This window comes from Azolla caroliniana, unplaced genomic scaffold (genome assembly GCF_043228905.1).
Source record: "Azolla caroliniana isolate FFs.n. ecotype wild unplaced genomic scaffold, voAzoCaro1.0.p SCAF_21, whole genome shotgun sequence".
NCBI classification, from domain to species: Eukaryota; Viridiplantae; Streptophyta; class Polypodiopsida; order Salviniales; family Salviniaceae; genus Azolla; species Azolla caroliniana.
Genome location: NW_028230456.1, coordinates 2,968,612 through 2,995,712, shown reverse-complemented (window position 1 = coordinate 2,995,712; position 27,101 = coordinate 2,968,612). Strand labels below are relative to the sequence as shown.

Genomic DNA, 27,101 nt, shown 5'->3' with positions numbered 1-27,101 from the left:
CATTGGCAATGCAATACAAATGGCATGGGCAAAATTATGAACATGACATGGTTTCATTAATTGTCACAATTCTATATACTACGGTTTTAATTTGTAATTATTGCCATGAATATTTCTTTATTTAAATGCAAGGCCTTGTTTAAATTGGCAAGTATTGGGAAACTCAAATTTCTTGTTTGCATCATCATTCAATATCAATGAAATTGGGAGAGATAAATTAAAATTAGCTCTAATCTAAAGTGAGAAAGGTTGTCATGGTAGTCAGAAAGGGTAGATGTTGGCGCTAATAAGATACTTTGATTTCCTTCCCTTTCAAGAATGTCAACCTATTGGTGTGACATGATGGGTATATCCAAATTTGAGTATGGTTAAATAATGTGATATGTACTTGTGTAGGTGGTTATAGATGTGTATGTGCATGAATGTTTGTGTGTGTATGGTACATATATATATTGTGATTGTATATGTATATACATGCAGATGCATGCATAGAAAGGATTGCATGCATATGCATATGAGTATGTGAGTCTACTCGTGTTTAATTTTGTACATCTCCATACATGTATGTGTAGTCGGTGTGTAAAAGAGTGGAGACGAGTAATAAAAAGTGTGTATGTTAATCTGGGTATGTGGACAAATGTATAATGGTCTATAGTAATCGTATGCCAATATAATTTGTCTTATGTAATGGCATATATAAGTAATTAAATGAAAATGTTGAAGGTTGCAGAGTGATGTTTGACACCTCTTGCATTGGGTCGACGCCCACATTGTTTGCTTGGCCTTAGGTGATCTCATGAAGCGTGATGTTCTATGTTGTTTGTTGTTCATTAGTAGTTCATGTAGGAGTAGCTATGGCAACACGTGAAGCTCTACTTCGTGCTCACCTTTGTGTCACTTGTTACTACATTAATGGGTAGCAACACGTCAAACATACTTTTCACTTCATGGAAATTTCCACAAAGCCTTTTTTTCAAAGGGGACCCATGTGTGTGTGTGTTAAATATATGTTGTATGTTTCCAACAAGGGTTGACATTGACATTAACCTACCAAAGGAACATATCTAAATGTAAGGGAAAGGGCCAAGGGATAAGGACATTCTAACAACTATAGTTTGAATGGTCATAAATAATGTACAAGACTACAAATGTCGATATGTTTTGTGGTTATTTCAACATTTTGTCATATAAAGTTATCTATTAATCAAATACCTCACAATCTCAAACTTGTGTAGTCTTCATATAATACGGCAACTAGGGGGTAGTGTTATCAATCCTGCTAGGTCGAGGCATCTCTTGTAGTAAAGTCAATGATGGAAAAAGCTTTGTCTAAAAATATATGTTTCCAATATGTCATGTCTAAATACCATCACAAAATTAGTTTTTTCTCTACTCACCCGCCAAGGTCAAACAATTGGAATTGTTCCTACAATCTTAGAAGCTCTTGAAGGCTTAGTTCAAGCATTGTCATAATCTCATGTGGATTAGTTCTTTCTCACTGACTTTTTATGTCTTGTTAAATATGCTAAAATAACAAGCCCAACCAAATACCTTGTGTGCAAACACACACCTCTTGATGGGCATGTGTGTCTAGGAGTGAGTGTTTGGTCGAGGTTGTTATTTCAGCATATTGAATGAGACATTACTTGTCAAGGTGAAAGAGCCAATCCATGTGTGTCTAGGAGCTAAGTCTTCAAGAGTTTGTTGGGTTGTAGGAACAATTCAAACCTTTTGTCCTTAGTGGGCGAGTAAAGAAAAATTGGTTTTGTGATGTTGGTAATAGGCATATTCGACATGATGTATTGGAAACACATTTTTTTACTAAATGGTTTTTCATCTCTCTTATCACATTAAGGTAGAAATCTCTATATCAATAAAATCCCCCTACAATCTCAACCCCCTTTAGCCTTCGGCAACATGACTAGGGTGTTTGCTATTGGATAAGTAGCACACACACACACACACATGCACACACATACCTGCCAAGGAATGTGAGTTCACACACAAGCTTTGATTACACTTTATGACGTTAAGGTCTAAAAGTGCTCTCATCTCTATGGATAGAAGTGAAGAAGATGTTCAAAAAGTTATCAAATGTGACCTTTGTAGTCTATACTATTTAGGCCATTTCACATTTTGGTGGTTGGAAGGTCATTGTCCCTTGCCCCCTTTTCAATACGCTTAAATTTACCCGTTTGGTAGCAATTCCAAGTCAACATTGTCAAAAAAGAATATGAAGGGAAACAAATGACATGCACTTAACACACAACCTACTACTTCCTTATTAAGTTTGGTTGGTATCTTACCTACTTAAGTTAATATGGGGAATACCTCATTGGTTCGTTATATTGTGGATAAAAGCTTAACATTTGAAGTTTGGGTTGAAGAAGAGGTCAAAATTCAGTGTGTCTGTGTGTTATAGAGAATAATAACCGATGTAGCTCAGTTGGTAAGGTTGCCCAATGGAGACCAGGTGGTGATGGGTTCAACCCCTACATTCCACAGAGGCATCTTTTGAAATAAGAGATAATAGACAGGTGAGAAAGTTAGGTTTTAAACCCAAGATGTAGTGCTTATAGTGTAAACAACTTACCACTAGGGTAAGCTAATTACAATAGAGAGAAAGAGAGAGAGAGTTGTAGCTCCAAGATGAAAAGTGAAAGAGGAAGAGAAATCTTATCTTTTGCTTTTATATACCTTCCACAAATTGGTATTTATGTCTTTAGCCTAGGACTTCTTCTCTTGTTTTGTGAGTTTCCCCTCGACCCTATCTTTGCCTTCAGATATCAAGTGATTGATTGGTACTTAACACTCATCAAGTTTATTAATATGCATGCCTATGGAAGAAGTTAGTGATGTGTTGAATAAGGGAATCAACCATTTACTAAAATAAATGGTTGATTCCCTTAGTTTATGAAACTCTAATGAGCCTTTGTCAAAGATGTAGGGCATGCTCCTTGATTCACTTGTCAACTCCAAGAGGACAATGTACGTTGCGAAGAATGTGGCAAAAAAATTGTTAATTGAACGTCGCTAAGGTATTTGAGGAGGTGTTCATCCTACCTAAGGGTTTGGTTGGTGGTAGGAAACTTACAGCTAGTCTACTATATTGTGAGCATTGTGGGGGGAAGGAGGTATGTAGACGTGCATACAATTCAATCCCTTTATCAAATCGCTCTAGTCTACAAGCTCACAAGATAAATAAGTCAAACCCTAAAAGGGAGAAACTCGTTTCATAGAAAATCGAGACTAATGTAATTTGTTCATAATAATAGGGTTAAAATGTGGAAGCAAAAAAAAAACATATATTTCATTTTGCTTTCAGGTCACAATAAGACATGAAATGGAGGGCAAAGAATGGATACATGATCAACATTAAAAAGATGAGGGAGAGCCAATATGGATGGATCATAATAATCCACTTTTCCTCAACACCATGCACATTGCAAGAAAACATTCCAGTTTATTGGTCTCATAATTTGTATTTGCCTTCCTTGTTTATCTACGTAAATACATAGTGATCCACATCATGACTTGAAAATATACCTTTGTTGTTTGTTCGATTATATACATAACAATTGACTCATGGGCCAAACTCTTGACATTATGATGCAAGGAACAATTAAAAGTTTTGGTGCGATGGGGGGGAGGAGGGGTTGTGACAACACCCTCGTTTTGATCACAATGACTAGTTTGTGTCCCCAATAATCCTGTCTTGCAGATCCACTCGATGCATATTACATATGTGGAAATGCTTGACTTTCGTTGTACTAGAGGTGGGGGAGGGGATGATATTAGGCTCGGGCCATACCTCTAGTGTAGATCATTTCAAATCCAATTGGAGACTCAACTTGACATGATCCGACTTGGCTCAACCCAAACCAACTGACTTGAATCGAACCAAACCGAATTCTCTCCCTCTCTCTCTCTCTCTCTCTCTCTCTCTCTCTCTCTCTCTCTCTCTCTCTCTCTCTCTCTCTCTCTCTCTCTCTCACCATAAATAATGGCTTTGATTACGAAAGAAAATAACACCACCATGACTAACTTACTACAAAGTATAGAAATCTTCTAGGGATCTAAAAACTACTACGACTCCAACCTCAATGCCACCCTACACACCAATTCAAATGGCGAATATGATGATATGTGACCTTGCAGAGTTCTCTCACTTCATGGTTGAGATTTCGCGACTTCTCTAGCACTATCAATTGCCACAAAAGAAGTCTTTTTAACTTTTACAACATATTTTCTCACTTCAATTTGAGAATAAAAAATGAAGGCCTTCCGCATATTCCAATTGAACCATAGCACCCTCGATACCTCAAGACCTTAAAAATAATTTGGAAATGAGGCATTGGTTCATTGATCTTCATATGTGCAAAAACCGAACTGAAGGAAGATAGTCTTACTCTTGTTAGAGACATACACACTAAATTGATACACCTCCAAACGAACTTATAGCCATCGTGCATGAAAGAAATCGATGTCTACTATGCTCCAATTCCACCGAACAAACAAAACACACTCTTGTAAATATGTTTCTTTTTTTTAATGCATCTCCCAATGGTAAAGCTCCAACCATTACTATCCAAATGAATACCTTAGCTCATAAAATCAATCGTGACCACCAACCTGGCTTGATCACATGAAACCACCACTAGGTAATGGGCTTACGAAAACCCCATATCTTCATAACCCTTTCTTCCATCCACTTATGTTTGTCAATCAACTTGTGACGAGCATCATTTGTTGAGGTCATAGTTAATCTCTTATTTACAACAAATGTCCAATCAAGCTCTTCAGATCCCCCCATCTTAAATCAGGAATCGGCTCATACGAAGATACTAATTCTTATAACTTATCCCAAATAAAAGTATAACCTTTCGGAATACGAAATATTGAACTTGCTCATCGAAAGGTCATTAATTTTCTTTGTGGCACCAACATAGCCATCCGATTAAATCGAAGGTTAAGAATTTGTGAACCTTTCCGAATACGAAATATTGATCTTGCTCTTAGAAAGGTCATTAATCTTCTTATTTGTGGCACCAACATAGCCATCCGATTAAATTGAAGATTAAAGAATTAGGGTTTAGGGATCAGGGATCTCTCTCTTTCTCTCTCTCTCTCTCTCTCTCTCTCTCTCTCTCTCTCTCTCTCTGGTTGTCAACGCAGAGATGTGCGGAGATCCCAGAGACAGAATCGTCGATAGAATCGCACAGTCAGAATCTACGAAGCCGTCGCCGAAGGCATCGATCGATCGATCGAGAGAGAGATGATGGGCTTGGCACAGTCAGGAACATCATGATGATTTGGTGTTCATTTGTCCTCTGCTTGGTTGTTCAGAAATGAGTTTTCAGTTTTAATTTCTTCTGTGGTCGTCTCTACAGTGAAAAAAATAAGTGTTGGGCGTGTTTTTTTTGTTACCTAACAAACTCTAGGCTTTTCTGTAAATTACCCTAATGCGCCTCCCCAGGTATTTTTATTTTTATTTTCATCTTTTACGTGTTACATTTCGATGAGCTACATTTTGCTTTGTTCGTTCGATTAACTGATCGAGAGTTATTTATGTAATTATCCAGTTTGTTTCTATTATATTATCTACATGTGATTAGTATTGTTGTGTATTGTTTAGGTCATTTGACTTGTGTTTTTTGTTTGTTTCTGGTTATATCTATTTATTTACCATTCAACTCTTAATTTTCTGGTTAGTTAAATCAAAGGCTTACAATGACCAGAATCACTTTGAGTCATAAGCATGCATTTGGACCCATGCGAGTGAGAATAATTGCAGCAAACAAGTATGAGTGAGATGAGCTGTACAAGTCTTAGACAAGCATTTTAACCATACAAGTATGAGTGTTCATTGGGATTATACAAGCACTAAATCAACTCACTTATCAACATCAGGGTCTCCCAAAAGATCAGTCTTTTCTTCCTCTCTAAATTCAGGTGCATGGACAACTAAAATTTCAGCTCCTATTGTTTTAATGTTTTAAATTTTAATTTTAGTAATGTTTAATTTGTTGAACAATAAATGCATGAAGGAATAGGCAGGCACAGAGTAATTGTGGATTGCAACATAGGTAAGCATATTGATTGATGAGTGATTCCCTTTTGTTTGATTGTATTTCATTTATATAAATATGAAAGAAGATCTGTTGATACCTGAGTCCTGTTCCTATGGATTGTTGCAAGTTCTCTCTTCTTCTTCTTTCATAAACGTAGTGTGGATATTCCATTGAGGTCATTGATACATTAGGAAGCTAGATGAGCAAGCACTGACGACTTAATTATCAGGTGGTGATGGTAGTTAACTCTTTACCATACAATGAATTATTGATCTCCTCAGAGTAAATATCTGGGATTAGAACTCAACAGGGTTCAGAATACCTCTGTAATCTGGTCGGGTAGGATTATATTAAGGGTGGCATTGAATCAAGATAGAGGGTGATCTGGGTGGATATGAAAGCTTTCTTGAAAATCTCAAATAGGAAGTGGGTTTTGGAATTCCCTTGGAAATTGCAATCATTAATCAAAGGCATTATGATTGTTGAGTAGTTCCAGTTGAAATGTTGATAGAAGTTTGCATAGCTGAAGAATGATTGAACATCCTTTACGTGTGTTGGAGCAACCCGCTCGTGGATTGTCAATGCCTTCAGTTTGGTTATGGTGATCCTCTAAGGGGGAGCATGAATGGACATGTTTGTTGTGTGATCCTCCTGAATCTGGGAGAAGATCAATACATTGTGTAGGTCAGGTACACCATGAACTGATCTATGAATTTCTGAAATATGCTGCTTATCATTTGCTCAAAAATGGCTGGTATATTTGTTAGACTGAAAGACGTGACCATGTACTTGAAATGCCCATACAATATGTGGAACACAGTCTTCCTGTTGCCTCCAGACTTGATGTGGACTAGATTGTGGGCACCATTAAGGAAGATCTCCACCCAAATATTTGATGAGAATGGACGGATATACTTGCGTATTTTGACGCGGTGGAATTGAAATACAGCCGTGTTAACTGTATGTTTTCTTTTTAATTCTTACATGCTGGATGCCATAATGTCTGCATATAGGTTGTATGTATAATATTGTTTTACTATGTAGTGTTGCATATTTTGGGTAGTTGTAGTGTCAAACATACACCTAGGGTATCATGGCGATATAAAAGACCAGACATATAGCTATCCAAACTGTCATCTACCCACAAGCTGGGTGATATGTGGTTGCCTAGTAAAAGATATGCCACATACAATACTTGCTTTGACACATAAATCTAACATAATGTTTTTCAAGCATAGAATTAAACCTAAATAAGCAACTTTTTTATTCTTTTTCCTTCTGATTAAAATTTGTTGTTAGGTATTCAATGCGATGTGTGCTCTACTTGATGTCAAGGGAAACCATGGGCGTTGAAAGAAAAAGGTTTTTACTTCTTGCTAAAAAATAATAGCCATGTTAATAGATTCAATTCTAGACTTACATATACATCTATACATATACGCTTGATTATTATTATTCTTCTTATTTAATTTAAATCGTTGACATTGGTTCTCTAGTATGGGGTCGTTCTCTTAAGTTTGGCATTATAAGATGAAACTTTCCAAGTCTAATCTCACTCTGATCAACAAAATAATTTGACAGGGACACTGAAGAACAACATTGAATATCTAATATGGCATATCTGACATTGGCTTCTATTTTCATTGACGTTAAAATCATGTTCACATGATTTAAAAACTTGGTTTGTTTTTGACGAAAGAATTTTAATATGACATTAATATAATATTGGTTGGATTCAAGTTAAAACCACCAAATCATGAAGAATGAACAAATTTAAGTGCAAACACTTACTATGAAAATGATATCATGAAGAATTAGCAAACTTAACTGCAGAAAACACTTTTCACAAAAGCAAAACTGTCACAGCATAACCCAAAAACTGTAAACACACTTTCAGTAAAACTAAAACTAAAACTATAAAGAATTAACAGATTTAAGTGCAACCACTTGTAAAAATGTGTTTCCAAACAATTTGTGAACATTCTCAATTTTGTAAAGTTAACTTGATTCAACATTCTCAATGTCACAATGAATAAAGAGGGAATCCATAAGCTAGCTAAAAAACAAGATGTTATATGAGTTGGATTGTCTTGTTTTAAAAAGATGCATATCTATTATCAACAATCAAAGCTTGTTAAAGATGATGCAATGTTCCTTGAACAAAGTTTGTAAATGATGATGTATTATGTTTGAATTAGTAAAGAAATCAAATGATGATGAGCCATAACTAAACAATAAATTTAAATACAGGGAGGTTTCAACGATCATTATTGGGAATATTGGTTAAGGATGAGTGCAAGTAGGTATGATAATGTCTTGAAATGTTAGTGACACAATAAAAAATGTATGGGCCAGATAATGATTAATTCTTGTAATTCTATATAGGAAGGTATCAGCGTGAACATACCAATTATTTCTAAGAATATTGTCTTATTTAAATGTGTAAGCCTTATTGGATCAAATGAGTTGCATCTATTTGAATTTTAAAATAGGTGGAGCTTAAAATCCTTGTTTGAATGGTGATTTGATATAAACAAGATGGGAAGAGAAAGATTAAGAATTAAGGTTTAGCGTAAAGTGGGAACAAGCCTAAATCTTGGCTTTAATAGTAGTAAGGTAGAAGTAGATAGGGTAAATGTTGGTGTTGGAGGACGGTTTGAGGTTTTTGGAGGGAGCGGTGGGGCTCATTTGTGGATTTGTGGTGTTGAATGTTGAATGTTGATAACCATTGAGAAAATGGTTATCTCTGCATGGCACTGTCGAAAAACTCCATGAGGTCATTTCAAAACCACACATGTGTAGAATTGATAATAAGCTTTGTAAATTGTGCGTAATCAAAGTAAATGAAAGGAGAGGCCAATCTTGTAGCGTATTGCTATATGGAAATCTTGAACAACATGGTATCCCATGTCCCGAGTCTAAAAAATTATTGTTAGGTGGGGTCTTCATTGAGGTCAAAACAAAGATTATTTGTGTTTATGGGACCATTTGTCGAGATTAAAGGTGTGCTCCATCAACAGAAGCCCAAGAAGCATGAAGATGCGGGCACTGGTTTGGATGTCATGGTTAGGAATGTTGATTTATTTGTTGGACAATGTTTTTGCGATCTGGATCATTGTTGCACCAGTTGTTTGAGATGTGATGGGGTTACTCTTTTGTGATGGAGTCGGTGGTGACGAGTGACCTAGTGGTGTTGATGGGGTGGTGGGGGTGGGGGTGATGAAGGTAGTTTGTTGTTGGTGTCATTTCTCATTTTAGTGTTGCTTTTGTTGTTGTTGTTGTCATCTAGGCAATTGTTTGTTATTGTTGTTATTGTGGTGGTTTTGCTACATCTTCTCACTTTGGAGAGGACTCTAAAAGAGATGTGCATATGATCCATAGTTGTAGAATACTTAGCAAACAATACACATGCAATAAATATGCTATGTATTCTAAAAGTATTCTACCTTTTTTTTAAATATTTAGAATACATATTCTAAAGGTAAAGTACGTAAAATGCATACAATACATGTAGAATACATTAAATATTTTTCATATTTTATTGTATCTACCAATTGTTTGAATTTTGTGGTCAAATTTTAAATTTTTTTGGAAACTTTAAATACGTAGAATACTTAGAAAAACCTAAAATATGTGAAATCTTTTGGTAGTTCTCAAATCTAGCATGTGTTAAAGACTTTAAGAGTATTCAAATACATAAAATGCTCAATGTTTTAACAATTATGATATGACATTATGTGGTTAATGTTCACAACATTGTGGAGTGTGATTGACCACTATGATGGCATATTTGTAATAAAGCACAAGGCCAAAAATCTATGTTGTTAGCACAAGTGGGGCTAGTTGTTAAGAGTGTCTTACTAAACATAGACCCAATTGAAGATAAAAAAGGAAAATAGATTGGATAGAGAAACCCAATCCTCCCAAACGCCCTTGGGCCTTGACTTATGATTGAGATATTGCCAACCTCCCAGTGATGCCCCATATCGAGGGATATTAGGATGACTAGTACCTTGGAAGAAGTAACATGATCCTTGTGACAAAAGCCTAGTCTACACCATTAGTGTCTCATAACTTCAGCCTTAGGAAGTGTGCCAATGAGGGTAGTTAGAGCTCATATTTATACATATTCCTAGGCCACTTGAATAGGCATGCCCTTTTAAAAGACTCTCCATCCATTGATTGTCAAGATCATGGCATTGCATACACCTATCATTTCCTCTATCCGATCACATTAATCCTTCTCTAACATTTGTGAAATTACCCGTCGCTAATGTTTTGTAAATAATAGTGATCTGCATTCACCTACATTCCAATCACAAAAGTCATTGCGAATGGTTCCATTATATATGAACACTTGAGCATCTCGTATCCATGGAGATGGGAAACAACACCACATATTTAATCAAACACACTAGAGATGTTCAATTCGATATAAAAGAAGGTTTTGTGTGTTCTCACCATAATGAAAGATCTAGTGTCCATCAAAAAATTTATGGAACCAGGAATGCAAGTCTAATTTAGTTAATGGGGGGGCACTATGTATCCATCAAACATATCATCTTTGATGCTATGGTTCAAGGATACATTGAGAATCCTTCTAGATGTAGGACAATAGAGAGATTGATTGATTTTATTATTGTCTTTGGAGGTCAATACGACCTATGAGACAAAAACTATAACAACTTGCACTATGTGCATAGGTAACTGTAAACATTGGGTTGAGGTTTGAAAAACGCAACTTGAACCATTGTGCATAGCTCATTTAAAACCATCATGTTGAGGTTTAGGATACCATGGGGTTTTTAAAAACCACATGGATGACATAAAAATATAATTTTCTTGATCTCTATTTCGAATGTGACATAATACACAATCTTGATCACACACGAGGGATCACTAGACAAATCAAAATAGTCAGATGGGTGTATTTACATGCCCAATTCACTTGAGAAAGGGTTGAGAAAGAAGGACCTTGAGACTCCATAGGAGTGGCATCTAGTAAAGTAGTGGATAAAAACGAGATTTGAACCCTGAGTGCACGCGCGAGCGAGCGAGTGAAAGCTTTGGAATGTGAGGAAAATAGAGAGAAATGAAGAGGAAGATAGATAGTATGTACATATGGGGGGGCACAATGCACATAACATAAATGGGGTGGGGGGTATGTTTGGGAATTATGTGAAAGTTATGGGCTATTTTGGTAAATATGGAATTGTTCTTTATTTTATTTTTAAAGTAAAAAAAGAAAAGAAAGAATGAAGGTGGAGACATGTGGACCTTGGATCAGAACCATATCCATAAGCACACACAGAGACTGTGAGAGAGAGAGAGAGAGAGAGAGAGGAGAGAGAGAGTTAGAGAGAGAGAGAGAGAAACAGAGTCTGAGAGAGAGACAGAGAGAAGGGGGTCTTTGCTTTATCTGTCCAATTTTCTTCACACATTTGTTTTAGCGTGTGCAGAAGAGAAGGGAGAGAAGATTTCTCCTGTGTTATTTGCTCTTCCATGGCCATGATTCTAGAAGCTGCTGCAATCCCTGCACGCGATCCATTAACAAGCGCATATGGATCCCGCCTGTCTCTGCCCAAATGCTCAGGAGGATTCAGAGTCTCCTTCCCACCCAAAACTCTCCATGTCCGCCCATCACACTTTCGCCGCGCCTGCTCGTCTCGAGGGGTTGTATGCGAACAATCCCCTCCGGGAACCTTATCGACAGGTAGCTTCCATTTCTCTCTCTCTCATCTCCTTCTAGGTGTTTGATGTTTTTTGGAAGGGCTATATTTTGATAGTGCCTTTTCATTCAAGAAGAAGATTTGTTTTACATGGGCAATTGTTATATTCTAGATTTTGCCATTTGAACAGGGTAATGATAACGTTCTAGATTCTTCTATATGACATATGGGATGGAGCCTATCTAAACTGTTCTATATGACATGGAGATGGAACCATCTACGTCTTTCTATATGACATATTGGATAAAACTGGTTAATTCTAGGTTGCTCAATATGACATGGGTATGCAACCTTTCTACATTGTTTTATCTGATGTACAGGATGAAACCAATCTGGTCTAGATTGTTCCAAAAGTGGAATGGGTGGAACTATTTTAGATTGTTTCATATTACATGTGGTTGTAACCATTCTAGATTGTTTCATATCACTTGAGAGATGAAACCATGTTAGATTGTTCTGTGTCATATATGGAATGGAATCGTCTACCTTAGATTGTTTCATGTGACATGCATATGAAACCATTGTAGATTGTTTCATGTCATGGATACCCTACCACATGGGAGTAGAACATTCTACAGTGTTCTATGTGATATGTGGGATGTTGCCATTCTAGATTTCTCTATATGATGTGGGGCGGGAACCATTCTATGTTGTTTCATGTGATAAATACCCTACTACATCAGAATGCAACCATTCAAGATTTATTTGAATCACTTCTGACACCTACCCACATGCAGCAAAACATTCTCAATTGTTCCATGTGATATCCAAAGTCATGGGATGGAAACATTTTAGATTGTTCCAGCTGATATCTGCCATCGTGGAATGGACTATGCTAGATAATTGCATTTGACAATTGTAATCGTGTGATTTTTATATCTTGCTTTTTTAACATTTTGGCATGCCTATCATCATGGGATGGCATTCTGTATGGGGTAATTTCTGGTTTTGTAATACATGAGGGTTGACATTGTCGAGATTATGTGCCGACTTGGATAAATGATTATGTCATGTTAGAGCGTCCCATCTGATTTTTTATCCATGTGATCAATATTCCATTTGCAAAATAGTGCTTTCTTATCTGGCTTTATTGCTCACTTTTAACTTTGTAGCACCAACAATATTTTGGACTATTTTGATATTCTAGAATCTGGATAGTTCCATGTGATGATGTCTCAGTTGCCCTACCATCATCAATAAATAGTCTGTTTGTGTTTGTCTTTATTCTGCAAGCCATTCTGTACAATACACTGATTGGGTGACATTTTGAGGATTCTGAACTATCGTGGGACTTGACTACTGTCATTCTAGATTGCTCCATCTGAGTTTTATCATTCAGAATTCTCAGCCCAATAAAGATTCCATTTAGGAAGAATGTTTCTGGTAATTTGGCTTTCTCAACTTCAAACAATATCTTGCTGAAGAAAAACATAACTCATGTCATCTTTGACCCAGTCTAATAAGTTCGTGCTCTTTCAATAGTAGGCATTCATTGTAATGGATGTCAATTTGTGATTTTCTTTGGATTATTTGGTTTTAGTTATCAGGCTATTTCGTAGAACAATGAATTGCTTGATTGGGTGAGAGTTTAGGGAGTGTAGACTATATTGTAACTATATACATAATCTTGAATCGACTCAATCATGATGAGTTCACGCTCTCTAAGTGGATACTTAACGACAATCCATGTTTAATTGTCCAAGGCTACATGACATTCCACTTGACAATTTTCAGATTCTCTTTGAGTGGTTTTGAGCACTATATTGTCCACATGGCGTTTTGTACATAACTTCATTTTGTGAGTTTTGGCATAAAACCGAGGTTTCCCACCATTACTGTAAGCTATTGCTAGAAACAGAAGATCGAGATTCAAGCCTATGTCTGATTGATATATCTAAAACTCATTATTGTTTTCTTGCGTTTAGCTGGAGAAGTCACCGACAAGACATGGAAAGAGGTTGTGTTGCAGTGTGATGTCCCTGTGCTAGTGGATTTTTGGGCACCATGGTGTGGACCATGTCGCATGATCGCACCTATCATGGATGAACTCGCAAAGGAATACAATGGTAGAGTTCGATGTGTGAAACTTAATACTGATGAAAGTCCTAACACCGCAACAGAATACGGGATCCGAAGTATCCCGACAGTCATGGTATTCAAGGGCGGTGAGAAGAAGGATACTATTATCGGTGCAGTTCCCAAGACTACATTAGTTTCTACCATTGAAAAGTTCTTGTAAAGAGACATGGTTTTGAAGCCAATCCATCCCTTGCTTTGTAATCTCAATGTATGATTCAACATATGAGTAATGCTTTTGTTGTTAAAAATTATGGTAATTTCTTTTCCACAAGAGGATCTTTTATCGTATTATGAATGATGGTCTCACTATTAGGTAATTTTAAGGAAGAGAATGATGTGTCAAAAAATAGAAGATTCGCTATAATTTTGGATTGCAGAATCCTAATGTGCTTGCTTTGTGAGATGGAATAAATGGTTTCACGTGTGTAGTGTTTGGATGAAAACATTCAATTGTGGCATAATTTGTCTTCCACTAGCTATGTAGAGATTGATTTGATCTCGCCTTGATTTACAAACCTAGTAACTACGTGAAACCCGTTGAAGATAAATGTCTGAAAGCTAGGCACAAGCCTTAATTTAGTATTAATATTGTTTTGGGAGTGTTTCAATTGTTATAGAGCTTGCCTACTTAATTGATTGATGTGCACGTAGAATATACAATATAGTTGGATGCTACCCACAAATAAGCAATAGGTTGGTGTGGTTAAAGTTGTGTTTGTCCCCTAGTAATGTTGGGTTAGCAACATGTTCAACTATTCTCAATACCAAAGGCTATGGTTTTTGGTCACATCTATTAAGATTGGCAATGGTTAGTGACCCAAAACCCCCCATCCTTAGGGAGATTGTGTGCTAGAACAAGGAAGAAATGAAATATAACTCATTACATGTGGGTTAGAAAGTTTTATATTAGTTTTATAGGATGGTAATAGGTTGACTTCTATTAGGATTGGACACGAGATTAGTGCATGAAAGGGTTCTCACATAAATTTTTGCAAAATAATGTGTTTGAGGTACCAATTACAAAACATAACATGACACTAGGTTATGTCCATTCATGATACACGAAAGAAAGATTGTACCTTGTTTAAGTTGCTTTAACTCACTCTCCAAAGCTTTCCTATTCTTGTTAGGCCGAGTAAATCAACTCATAACTCCTAAAAAGATTAAATAAATAAGAAAATGCTAGCCTACAAAACTCACTAAGCAATCCTTAATTAGTTAAACAATATTGGAATGTCTTTGCTCATTAATTAGTTAAACAATATTGGAATGTCAAATGGGTGTTAGAAAACTAATTTTTATCAATCACTTAATCAATGATTGAATTTAGAGAAAGTTAAAAGAGACCTCTTCATAAAAGTCGCAAAAGGGACTTTTGTACTCTAAGAAAAAGGTGTTTGTCCTAAGAGTTTTTTACACTTTCTTGGACAAAAGGTTCTCTTACAGTGAGGGTAAGTGCTTTTCTACACCATTACATGTGGATTTATATAGTGGGATACATGCAAATGTCACAAAAGAGACACATAAGGTCTTATAGGTACTTAAGATATGTTTAGTGTCACATAAAAAACATCACCTTTACTACCTATCCATTGTGGTTACCAAGAATGGTGGGCCTTGCGTTAAAGTTGGAAAAGCCCAATGTTTGACCTAATCACTCAAGCCCCTAAATGAGCATCATAGGAAAAATACCACACATTGCATAAGATTGTTGTAGATAAACAATAACACTCAAAAGATGGAAGGTAACAAATAGTCCATGCAAAACACCAGAAAATGGGAGCTTCAACATTCACAACAGTAGGGTGATCCAATGTACAAGAGTTCTCTCTCTAATTCACAATCTCTCAAATGACATATTCCCTCCAAGCCCCAAGCTTCTCATATTTATTATTAGACTTATAGAGTTCAAACTAGCCTGGCCCAATTTGGCATTTCACTTCCAATGTGCGTTGTATACAACTTCTTGCACCTATACATATATCAATCACACACTGTTGTCGCTTAATAATCTTGGTTATATCTTTCGTCTATTGACTTGTGAACTATTTTTGCAATTGCAAATTTGTTTACTACTCTTATTGATAACTTATTTGTCATGATGACATGACTTTGCAAAGTGTTTATATAATCATGTTGATTTGGTTGACCTAGTTCGATGTGCCAAGGACAAAACATTTTAGGATGCAAGGGCTTGATGCTATATTCAAATATTGAAATGCCTTAATCATGATTTTGTGCATGTAAATGAATACGACAGCAAGTTTGAAATTTTCAATTGGAGTTCAGAATCAACCTTATCCAAGGTTGGTTGCACAATGCAATCCCTGAATCGTTATTGATGCCTTAATCAAACGTATTTTCAATGTTTATCATGCATTGGCCTAAACAATCCATGCATCTCACAAATAATCAAACATAACTTCCACAATATGTTAGCCGGTCGGCTACCCAAAGGATAAAGATTGACAAGGAGTCGAAGTTGGACAAATATAAAAAGACAAAATTTGAATTGTAATTTTGCCAAGTAGAAAAATAGAGTAATTTAGAAAATAGGACGGTTAGTATAAATTGTAAGTTCTTGCCGAACATGCAAGTGTAATATCTTGGAGAAGTTTCTCAAGTCGCCTATAAAAAGGGGCCGAGAACATTGTATCATGATCGGTCTGTTTTGGTTTTAATATAATTTTTGGTAGTTAGAGTATCTACTGTGTCCATTGTTGTTTATTCTTTTATCTATTTATTGTGTCGAATGTTCGAATCTATTCTCTGCTACACATATTGTGTTTAAGTAACAGTCGATCTGGATCTTATGTTCTAAGTATGGTATTAGGTTCTGTGAGAGTAAGTTATGGTGTTTGCATAAGTGTTGAGTAAGTAACCACTTTCGACAAATACCATATCTCCAACCACAATCATCTTGATAGAACGATCTTGGAAGTAAGACGTTTGGCCCATTGTGTCGGTCGACAGGAACAACACAATAAATCCATTATGAACAAAAATTAACTTAACATTGAAACATAAGACAATGGTATAAAGAGAGAATTCACTTGATATATACATCATTGAGTATTAATGTTTATATCAAAAGTTATTGACTTTACAATCAAAATCCACAAGCCTTATCTTTTTACATAAATTGTGAATCTAAATGGATATAGAGCCAAAGAAAAATATTCTCTCCATTTGGTGTCCCATGGCTCACCAAATTAACCCTACACCATCAATAGATTGCAAAAAACTATGTCACCGACCAAGAATGTGTTGGACTAAAAGTTCTACTTCGACCATTGTACTTTAGTGTGAACACTCCCTGTAGTTATGGCTTAGTTCCCTCTTGTATAACTAGGAGGAATTGCTCTTTATACATGATGATGGATGAATGAATAATACAGTTCCTCTTTTTTGCCTAACTAGTGTGTAACTCTCTCTCTCTCTCTCTCTCTCTCTGCATATCTTCTAGTAGAACAGTACACACATTGTCTCACGCTTATTTTACATCTTGCCAGTTCCACAACAAGATCCACACTTGCTTCCGCACAAGCACATCTCAATTGACCACACATATATTGGTTGACTAGACATTACAAGTGTCAACGTAATGGGGTATTGTGCCATCCTAACATTGTGAAAACAAAATATGCATTTTCCATCATAACCTTGGTCTCACGGTTCAAGATTGTCATTACGAAATTCTACCTTGCATGATCTTGACCTAATAAATTAACGAGTGTTAAAGAGCATTTACACCGATTGGCTTGCCTATGTGTTAAGAGTGGTAGGATTCCATTGTTGAAGAATTGCTTTGTTTGGTCAAGGCAAATAGTGAGGCATAACATCAGCCAAGAAACTAGCTACCAGATGGAAAGTTTATGTCACTCCCATATGAATCTAATACCTTGAATCATAAAATGCCACAATGTTGGTAAATCAAATCATGATGCCATAAAATATTTAAAATAGCTCCATATTGTTCCATCATGACATTGATTGTCACATTAAAAATCTTACCCTTGTGCTAGCCTAAATGTACTTGATCATATGTTATTATTATTTATTTATTTATTTCCCAAAGACATACACTACATTAGTATTAAGAAACGCCCTAAGGCAATACATAAAAGATGTACCTTTTGGTAATGAGCATCTTTTCAAAATTCTAACTGTTGGCTCAAACAATTGGAGTTTCATGCCACCTAGGACAGAGGCATATTTTATAAGATGGAGTGGTTCTACTCTACACCAAAGTATTGATCGTATGATTTAGTATTATTTGCGTGAATTTATGGCCTTTCTACAAGCATTGAATGTTTGTCTTGTTATTAAACAATAGCTAGGGAAATTAGAATATGACATGACAATGGAGTGCTTACGTGAAGCACGGGAAGGAGTTTGTTGTCCTTTTGATAATATGTACCCAACCATCCGCATTGAAACCCGTGTGCTCAATGGGAAAAGAAATAGCTCGGACTTCACCTAGTAAAATATAGAAGAGAACAAGAAGCATTCCACGACATGCACACCCAAGTTGCTATTTAAATGCTTATACAATGTTGCTCAATCTTACTAATGCTCCATCCTATTTATTTTTCCTTCGTCATCGGAAGTAACCTACCTCCATCACCATTAGGAAGGGAGGATGGGAAAAGAGTTGTATGGTTGACTACTTGCATGACCAATTCAATCGACATGGTCAATGCAAGTGATTGATTGCGCGAGATGTGGAGGCCTTCTTCTTGTGATAGAAGTTCACATGAGGAGCGGTTGATTGGTTGGGGGGCACACTGATTAGTTCTAAGTGATAGATTGTTTGAACACTTTTGGTTGGGTAGACAAAAATGTCTTCATAGATCTCTTTTTTTCCTAGTAAGTAATGGCTTTCATTACAAAAGAAAAAACGCCACCATGACTAACTTACACAAAGTGTAGAACTCTTCTATGGATCTAAATACATATGACTCTAGCAATTTTCTTTTGTTTAATGCTTCCCCTAATGGTAAAGCTCCAACTATAACTCTCCAAATGAATACTTAGCTCATAAGATCAAGTGAGAACAACAATGTGCCTTGATCACATGAAACCACTAGGTAACGGGTTTATAAACCCCCATATATTTGTAACCTTTTATACCCTCAAACATAAATCGAATGAAAGTAAATCGAGGAGCCACATATCGTCATATAAATTCCATATTGATGCCCTACCAAGACGCTTTGGAGTACAAAAACATGATCCCATGCCAACTACGACATGGAACTTTTCCCTTTTGTCTTCCACAATAACATCCACCTTGGGCGTGACACCATTTCAAGAGCTTTCTTCGACCATGGTAGCAGAGGAAGATAATAAAATACCATAGAAACCATAATTGATTGGACAACCTTAAGTTGTACATGAAAAGGCTAGAATTAAGACCTCGAATACATAAACTTATCCTCCAGTTTTTTAGATATCCACTCAATAAGTTTTCGCATGAGAAACATCTCCGCCAATTGGATATCCAAGACAGGCAATGGCAAACTACACCACGATCTTCTATCATTCATGACTACCCCAACCCTAATGCATATTGTTCTATAAAATGAAACAATGGCGATTTCATATGCATGCTAATTCTCAGGCCTGGAGCATTTGAAAACATTTCCCACATGTCTCTTGCCTTAATACTATTATCTCAAATAGGTGCCGAAAACATGATATGGGCCATTTGCGAGAGCTTGAACAATAAATACATGGCTTCGCTTGACAACAACCTCAATCCAATCGATTTTTCTTCCGGAGCCCATATTGTGTGTAATTTAACAAGAATAGGATCTGTCACAATAATGAATATGTAGTAAAGAACTGACCAGGCAATCCGTGTGTGTAGTTGATCTTCGAATAGATCTCTCTTGTCTCTAGACGAGTCAAATCCTATTTAGAGCCTCTTTCTTTCTTGTTTTTGCTTTTTGCTTTTTGCCTTTTGCTTTTTGGGTTTTTTTTAAAATCCATGGAAAATAAATATAAAATGGAAATGGAAAGCAAAAGCAGCTTTTCTTTCAGCTTTCCTTCTTCTTCTTCTTCTTCTTCTTCACGCAGCTGCTGCTTCTACGACAGACACGCTTTCGCTTCTCTGTGTTTTTTTTTCTTCTTCTTCTTCTTCTTCTTCTTCTTCTACGTTTTCGCTTCGTCTCCATAGCCGCGTTGAACTAAGAAGGAATCAGACAGAAGAAAAGCAAGGAAGAAATCGGACGGAAGGAGCAGGAAGGAAGGTAGCGAGAATTAGACGGAAGAAGAAGAAAGAAGAAGGAAGACGGAGATTCCCCCCCCCCCCCCCCCCCCTCTCTCTCCTCTAAATCTTCATCTTCAACGTTTAGCCATGGCCGTGGAGTCCACACCTTCTTCTTCTTCTCCTTCCGCTTCAGATTTCGTTGCTGGATGCAGACTCTCCATCAACACTATCCTCGGAGAACATTTCGAAGGTCAAGTTGTCACTTTCGATAAGCCTTCAAACCTTCTCGTCCTTCATATCCTTTTTCTTTTTTCCTTCTAGGGTTATCACAGTGCATTTTATTTTATTGTTATTTCTTGTTTTTTTTTTGTTTCAAATTGTTCTCTGTGTGCTGTCTGTTGGATTTATGATTAAAACTGAGATTTAGCTCTAGAAAAGAGTTGTTGAACTTGCTGCTATCTTCAGATTCAGTGAAGTACGAAATCATTATGTCAAAAGGTGTTTTTCTTGGAATTTGTGGAAAGAATCTAAGCTTTGTTTATGGAAGAGAGTTATTTAATTTGCTCTCCCTGAGCAGATTCAGTAAAGTCTGGATTTTATATTGTACTTACTGCTCATTCGTGGAATTGTAGATGGAATCTAAGCTTTTGTTGTAGAAGAAAGTTGCTTACTTTGTAGATTCAGTGAAAGAATGGTTTTTGCGTATTCAGAGTCATCCAGCGAGATCAAAATCAAACAATCGAAGATCACTCCTAAGACTGCAAAGTACAGCCACAATAATCTTTACCAGAGAGAAGTATCATTTTATGATGCGTAAAAAGCATTCATTCTTTACTGAATCTACCGAACTAGAATAGACTAAACAACTTCCCCTCGATGTAAGAACTATTAGAACTAAGATATTATCCATAAAGCCAAAAAAAGAAACTACATAGAATTCACTAAGTCCTTCAAAGTCTTGACTACGCCCCAACTATATCTTGACTATATTGGCAGATAATGCCACTTCCCTCAATGATATGACATCGTGGTTTTGCTAATAAATATCTCTGAGTGCCGGGACCAATTGATTTGCATTATTCCCTTATTTTCTGAGCTTACTTTGGATTTGATTGTTACTGTCAATTTCAGTTAGTTATTATGACCTTAATCATACATAATCTTACAAAAGAAATTTTCAGAGAGGTTTTAGCTTCACTGACGCATTCAGATTGAAATCCAGAATATAATTTATCGTAAATATCTTTCTAAGAAAACTATGGGCTTCTGGAAACTATGAATCTTCTGGACATAGCATTTTTTTTCTCAATTTGTAAGTCCTTAGAAGAGTGGATCAGAGATAATAGTCTGGTTCATCATGTTTTGATTGCTAGCTTCTGTATTTTTGTATTATACCATTTTTTATGTGGTATTTTGAAATTATTAGTCTATGCTCTAGTCTGTATCACACTAGCATTTTACAGTTCCTATATGATTTCGTGCATTTCAAGTATGTATTCCTTAATTTGTTAGCACAGCAAATTGGCCAAACTGGCCCACACTGCACTCTACGTTTTTTGAAGGCAAATTGTATCAAGGAAACTAGTGTGTTGGGACGTAGTCAAGATATACTTGACTTGAAGGACTTAGTTATAGATGTGGAGAGCTTGAAGGCGCGAGAAGAGGCTGCAATAAGGTGTTTAACTTTACCTATTCAATGATGTAATGATTCTGCACATTTACCCATGCTGTTTACTTCACAATAATGGGTTTAGTGTACAGGCAAGCTGAAGCTGAGGCAGAACGTATTGGCATTGGGGTTAGTAAGGAGGCTCAAGATATTTTTGATGCGTTGTCTAAAACGTAAGTATTTTATGAATAGTTAGGCTTTTTGCAAATTACCAAAATATCCCTGTATGCTGACTGAAATCCCTCAATACCCCTGAAAAGATTGGAATGACCCACTTCAGTCAATATATAGGTGTAGGTTGATAAATTTAACTTAATCCTTTTAATTTATTAATGTTATGGGCAATTTATTGCTGGTTGCTTATAATTAGTTAGTTCTCATTCCAGGCTGCCTGTCCGTTGGGATAATACGATGATTGTGGTGATGAATGAAGTGCGTGTAAGTACTCCTTATTTTCCAGAGAATGTATCAGGAGGTCCAGCAGCTGCTAATGAACGTGTTAAGAAAGTGGTAAGGAATTCTTGTTTCTTTCAGAGCACTCTTTCAAGTTAAGATTAATGGATTTGTACAAATATTTATAATTTGCATCCAAATATAGGATTGAAAACTTGTCCCATTACATTTAGATAGTAATGAGAAATACAATTAGTCCATTGAAATTCATCTTTTGTGCTATAACATCTTGAAAATGAGATATGCAGAGATAGTCAGCCAGCACAGAACCTCATGGCATTGTGGCTATGCGAAGACATTTGGAAAGCCTCAAAAGGATATAGTGAAGGTCTTATAGATCTATTTAACAAAAATATTAACAGGTTATACAATAGAGGAATTCAAGCATGGGCACAATTCTGAACTGGGAAGGGACGAGTTTGGATTGAAAGATGTATTCTAAAGAAGACATAACTTTAAGATTTTGACGTGTTGATCATTTGAAGACAGAACCCAAGTACAGAGGGGAAGGAAGTATACAAGGCTTAGATATACAAACTCAAACAGGAAGAACAAAACTGGAGCTATTAGATTAGTTTTGAGGACAGTCAAATGAAGTAATAGCTCAATATCTCACTCTGTGTTTTGGAAGATATATTGGATGTGCAAAATTTATGTCACTCCTGGTATGACCATAGGAAGCAAATGCAAGATGGGAAAAGAGTTTTAAAAATTCCAATATAGCTTTTGATGTGGCTGTAGGATTACGAGGTAATGTCCTCCTCAACTTGCTTGAGATTGAGGGAGTCTATCAATAAAACAGAAAAGAAATTTGATGACACACAATGGAGCTCCTCTTCAAAATCAACAAAGGAAAGCATCGCTCATTTTTCTTGCCACTATCCTCTAGATTTCATACAACACAATCAGTGTTTCTTCCATGGACATTAAAAAGATATCTATCTATCTATATATCTATCTCTTTCTAGTGGGAGGATATTTTGGATTGACTTTAATCAGCTGCCAACCTCAACGTGAAACCGAAATGCAAATTGCCTATTTCAGTTTTATTTTCTTCTTGCAGCCTTCTCGTGCTCCTGTTCCATCTATCGTTCTTCGTGCAGCCTTCTGATCTATAATTCTTGTTTCTTCTAAGTCCTAATCCTTGCTTCTTCTTATGTCGTCGCTTCTCCTCCATGCAACTCGACCTATTTGAGCTAATCCTGTTGCATCCTTCTCATCTATAATTCTTGTTTATTCGAAGTCCTAATCCTTCCTTCTCCTTATGTTGTTGCTTCCCCTCCTTGCAACTTGACCTATTTGTGCTAATTCTATTGCTGCTGCTGATCCTCCTTCCTGCCCTCCTTTCATTTATACTTCTTCATGGAACCTTCTCCTGCCAAGTCCTTGCTTCTACTCCTAGCAGCATCTCCAATCTATTTTTACTACTGCCAATCCTCCTTCACTCACTCTTTCTTGCTTCTCTATGTGGTATGCGACCCTCTAGAGGAACGTAATAGATGTTGGATTATCAGCTTTATCCCTTAGGTTCAGTTTGGCCTCCAGATGATGTTAATATAAATTTCTTTCTACTCTCTCTCTCTCTCTCTCTCATTGTGTGAAGCTGCAGGATGCAAGATGGACATTAGTGTAAAGCGATGACATGTGATCTAGTAATGTATGATCTAATAATGAACGTAGGGCAGCAAAATGCAAGGTTAACACCATGCCAGATTGAAGTGATGCTTGGTCAAATGTAAGAAGGGATTACAATATCCTCAAAAGAAAGAAACAAAGAGAGTATGAACTTGAAACAAGGACCTAAAAGGGGCATGAGAGCTATCAAGGGGTTGCGCATGGTAGTAAAGGAAAATTTCTCCTCGGCTGTTATTGTGACATATGTAGAAGGACGAAAGACCCATGCTGACATATTTCTCTGATGCACATGGAAGCTTTCAAGTATACATGAATGACATGTTTTTCTGATGCATATGGAGGCTTTTGAGTATAAGGAGGTAACTATACATGAAGAATGAATAAAGAGGCTATAAAAGTCCTGACACCAGCCCAGACTACCACCCCAATTTACAGATATTTATAAGATAAACCAATCATGACACAGCACCTTTCTTCACAGGGCAACATTTTGAGTTCCATTTCTCAGATACCAAATCAGTGTAAGCAGTTTGGCATCAGTTCCTCATTATCGAATATATTCAGGCCGAGTTAACATGATCAAAATAGTCAATTACAATCTTTTGGGAACTTTTCTAAATCTTTCTCTCCTCTCTCCTCTTTCTTCTATCTTCCCTTCCTATGTTTCTTCCTTCATTTTCCTTTTCTTCATACCTCTCTTCTGCTTGCGTTGGTCGGAAATAGGAGGGTTTCAAGGATGAAATGTTTCTTAGAAACTGTTAAAGTGAGCAAAATAGCCAATTACAATCTTTTGGAAACTTTTCTAAATCTTTCTCTCCCCTTCCTATGTTTCTTCCCTCATTTTCCTTTTCTTCATACCTCTCTTCTGCTTGCGTTGGTCGGAAATAGGAGGGTTTCAAGGATGAAATGTTCTTAGAAACTGTTAAAACTCAACAATGTTTGACCTCCTTGTATTTATTGTAATGTCATGCATAGGAATCACTGTTAGACTTTGGAGGCATCTGTTGCTGTTTTCATCCAGCTTCAAGAACATCAAGATGCACTTCCAATATGTGCATGTTTTAGAGAGAGAGAGAGAGAGAGAGAGAGAGAGAGAGAGAGAGAGAGAGAGATGATGGTATATTAGTTCTTGAATATTCCAGAAACGGAAAGAGAGGAATTGTTTGATTTTTCAGTTAGAACTTGAAAGAAAAAGACTGGAAGCACGAGGAGCTGGGCAATGAATGAGTTTTTACATTGGAGGTATGTAGGAGCTCCTGTGTCCTGATTACAAGGAATTTTTAAAGCAAAAGATTGATCATTTGATTGATAAAAAGCTAATGCATGAATCATTTTTTGTTACGATGTTCTACAGAAACTATAATTCGATTTCTGAGAGGAGATTGCATGCGCAGTATCACAATTCAATAATGGTTGAAAACTTATGGAAATTGTTGTGATGTTGATGTATTGAATGGCAAATGACAGAGGCTTGAAATTTAATTTTCAATAGCATTAGAGAATTAGGCTGTCCATTTGCCATCAAATCAATGGGAGGCATTTTAAGATCATTTTAACACAATTGATTGGGTTCTCTTTATAGCCCATGCCCACCCTATTCCAATAGGATGTTTGTGACCCATTGTTCACTATTCAATATAGAAATTGTTGAATCCCAAATAATTTCTTCATGATAGTGGTGTTTACTTCAATACATACTCTTTATCACCACTGCTTTAAAAAAATATCAGGTGTGTGCTGCTCCTATTCTTGCCCTAAAAAAAAAAAGTGCTAGTTCATGAGCATATGATGAAAGCTTCAATGTTCCTATTATGGTGACTACCCTATATTCTTGATGCTGTGGAGAGTAAAGATTTCTCACCTTTATAAAATTTCATCTAGTTTCTATTCCAATTAGAAGCATTTAAGAGGTCCATGGTTCATTTGCTTGTGAATACTAGCGATGAATGTGTCAGTTTAGTTTCATTGGAGCATGTATTCGTGGTGTCTATGATGTACTCCCAAATTTTTTGCGCTTGCCTCCCATGTACTATGCATACTTCTCATGTGATACTTGTCTAAACATAGTTGCCAAGTCTTCTCTGTCTTTTCTTGCAGTGATTTTTGTTTTTTGACTTTTAAATCTGTTGTATGACTAGTCACAACTTGGTTGTCAAGTCTTCGCTTGTTAGCTTTTCTTGCAATGATTTTTTTTTTTCGTTTTTAAATCTCATTAGGAAGAAATTTTTCTCGCCCTTGTATGATTTTCATTCTGTTTTGTCAAGTTTCATCTTGTTCGTCCGTTTATATCCATGTTGAAAAGTAATATTATCTCTAGAGGTAAGCCAAGTTTTCAGTGATCCATTTGCTGGGCTTCAAACGTCATCAATGGATAGAGTGTGATTTGTATCTGTGCACCCAGCAATCTTTAGGGGGGTGAATTCTGATGGTCTTTGCCAAACAACCTTGCAAATTGCTATGGGTAAAGTTCTTAGATAGTGAAAAAGCATTATTTGATTTCTCTCAAAATATCTATAATTTGTCAAAAGCTTTATGTGGTTCATGTTAGGTTAAGCCAAGCTTTTTCTTAAAATAACTTTCACACTTGAACATAAAGAATTAATTACTTAACCTTACACATTGGGGGAATGATTCACTTTTGCTTTCATATGCCATGTTTGTTCTTTGAGGATGAGAATACAAGGTAGAAGATTTTTCAACTATTGCATATTTTGCTTTGAACAGGTTCACGAGTATCACACTTTACATAGAACCCTGCTGCTGATTGCATTTGAGTTTTCCTTTCTGACATTGTCAATTTATGTCTTGGACCCCATGCAAGTTTCTCTCATAAATGTAATATACAATATACAATCTCAAGGCCAATTTCAAAGTGAAACATTCTTGATCACCAAGAATCACCAAAGTCTAAACATAGTATGAACCATACATACTACATTCGCATTTGAGTATGTTAAACCCCCTTGAAGTATGGTAAATACCATACTCTTGTATTCATTATTTATTATAAGGAAAAACTTTTTTTTAAGGTAAGAAAGTTAAGGTATAAAATGTAAATAAAAAAAAACATAAAGTATGTTTTCATAACATACGCATTCGTTATCAAATGTCTAGACCTGTTTGCAAATGCATTCGAGTATGTTACATACTATGGTCCAAACATGTCATGAATGTTGAGATGGAGGAAGAATGGCGGAGCCGAATCAAGCTTGAGAAGGCCTTTAGTCACAACCTGTGGAGCTAAGAGTGAG

The 27,101-nt window shown here is 36.3% G+C and overlaps 2 protein-coding genes and 1 long non-coding RNA gene across 5 annotated transcripts; all 3 read left to right on the top strand.

Annotated features, from left to right (window-relative positions):
- Positions 1 to 5,617: 5,617 nt before the first annotated feature.
- On the top strand, positions 5,618 to 7,810 carry LOC147850331 (uncharacterized). 2 transcript variants are annotated; one of them, XR_015531662.1, is made up of 3 exons: positions 5,618 to 5,952; positions 7,371 to 7,433; positions 7,653 to 7,810. It is a non-coding gene; the product is annotated as an uncharacterized LOC147850331 (long non-coding RNA). The 2 variants fall into 2 exon arrangements; XR_015531661.1 differs by lacking the exon at positions 5,618 to 5,952 and adding an exon at positions 5,964 to 7,031.
- A 3,608-nt stretch (positions 7,811 to 11,418) lies between these two features.
- On the top strand, positions 11,419 to 14,150 carry LOC147850330 (uncharacterized). Its single transcript, XM_087336309.1, has 2 exons — positions 11,419 to 11,784; positions 13,726 to 14,150. Exons 1-2 carry the CDS (start codon positions 11,574 to 11,576, stop codon positions 14,037 to 14,039), a joined length of 525 nt encoding a protein of 174 aa, XP_087192435.1. The 5' UTR covers positions 11,419 to 11,573; the 3' UTR covers positions 14,040 to 14,150.
- Positions 14,151 to 20,121: 5,971 nt separating this feature from the next.
- LOC147850329 (RNA-processing, Lsm domain-containing protein) lies at positions 20,122 to 25,523 on the top strand. Of its 2 annotated transcripts, none has more exons than XM_087336432.1 (6): positions 20,122 to 20,389; positions 21,610 to 21,768; positions 21,855 to 21,935; positions 22,149 to 22,272; positions 25,026 to 25,092; positions 25,205 to 25,523. In XM_087336432.1, exons 1-5 carry the CDS (start codon positions 20,241 to 20,243, stop codon positions 25,071 to 25,073), a joined length of 561 nt encoding a protein of 186 aa, XP_087192558.1. In that variant the 5' UTR covers positions 20,122 to 20,240; the 3' UTR covers positions 25,074 to 25,092; positions 25,205 to 25,523. The 2 variants fall into 2 exon arrangements, with proteins under 2 accessions (XP_087192558.1, XP_087192559.1); XM_087336433.1 differs by having other exon boundaries at positions 25,194 to 25,523.
- Positions 25,524 to 27,101: the final 1,578 nt, after the last annotated feature.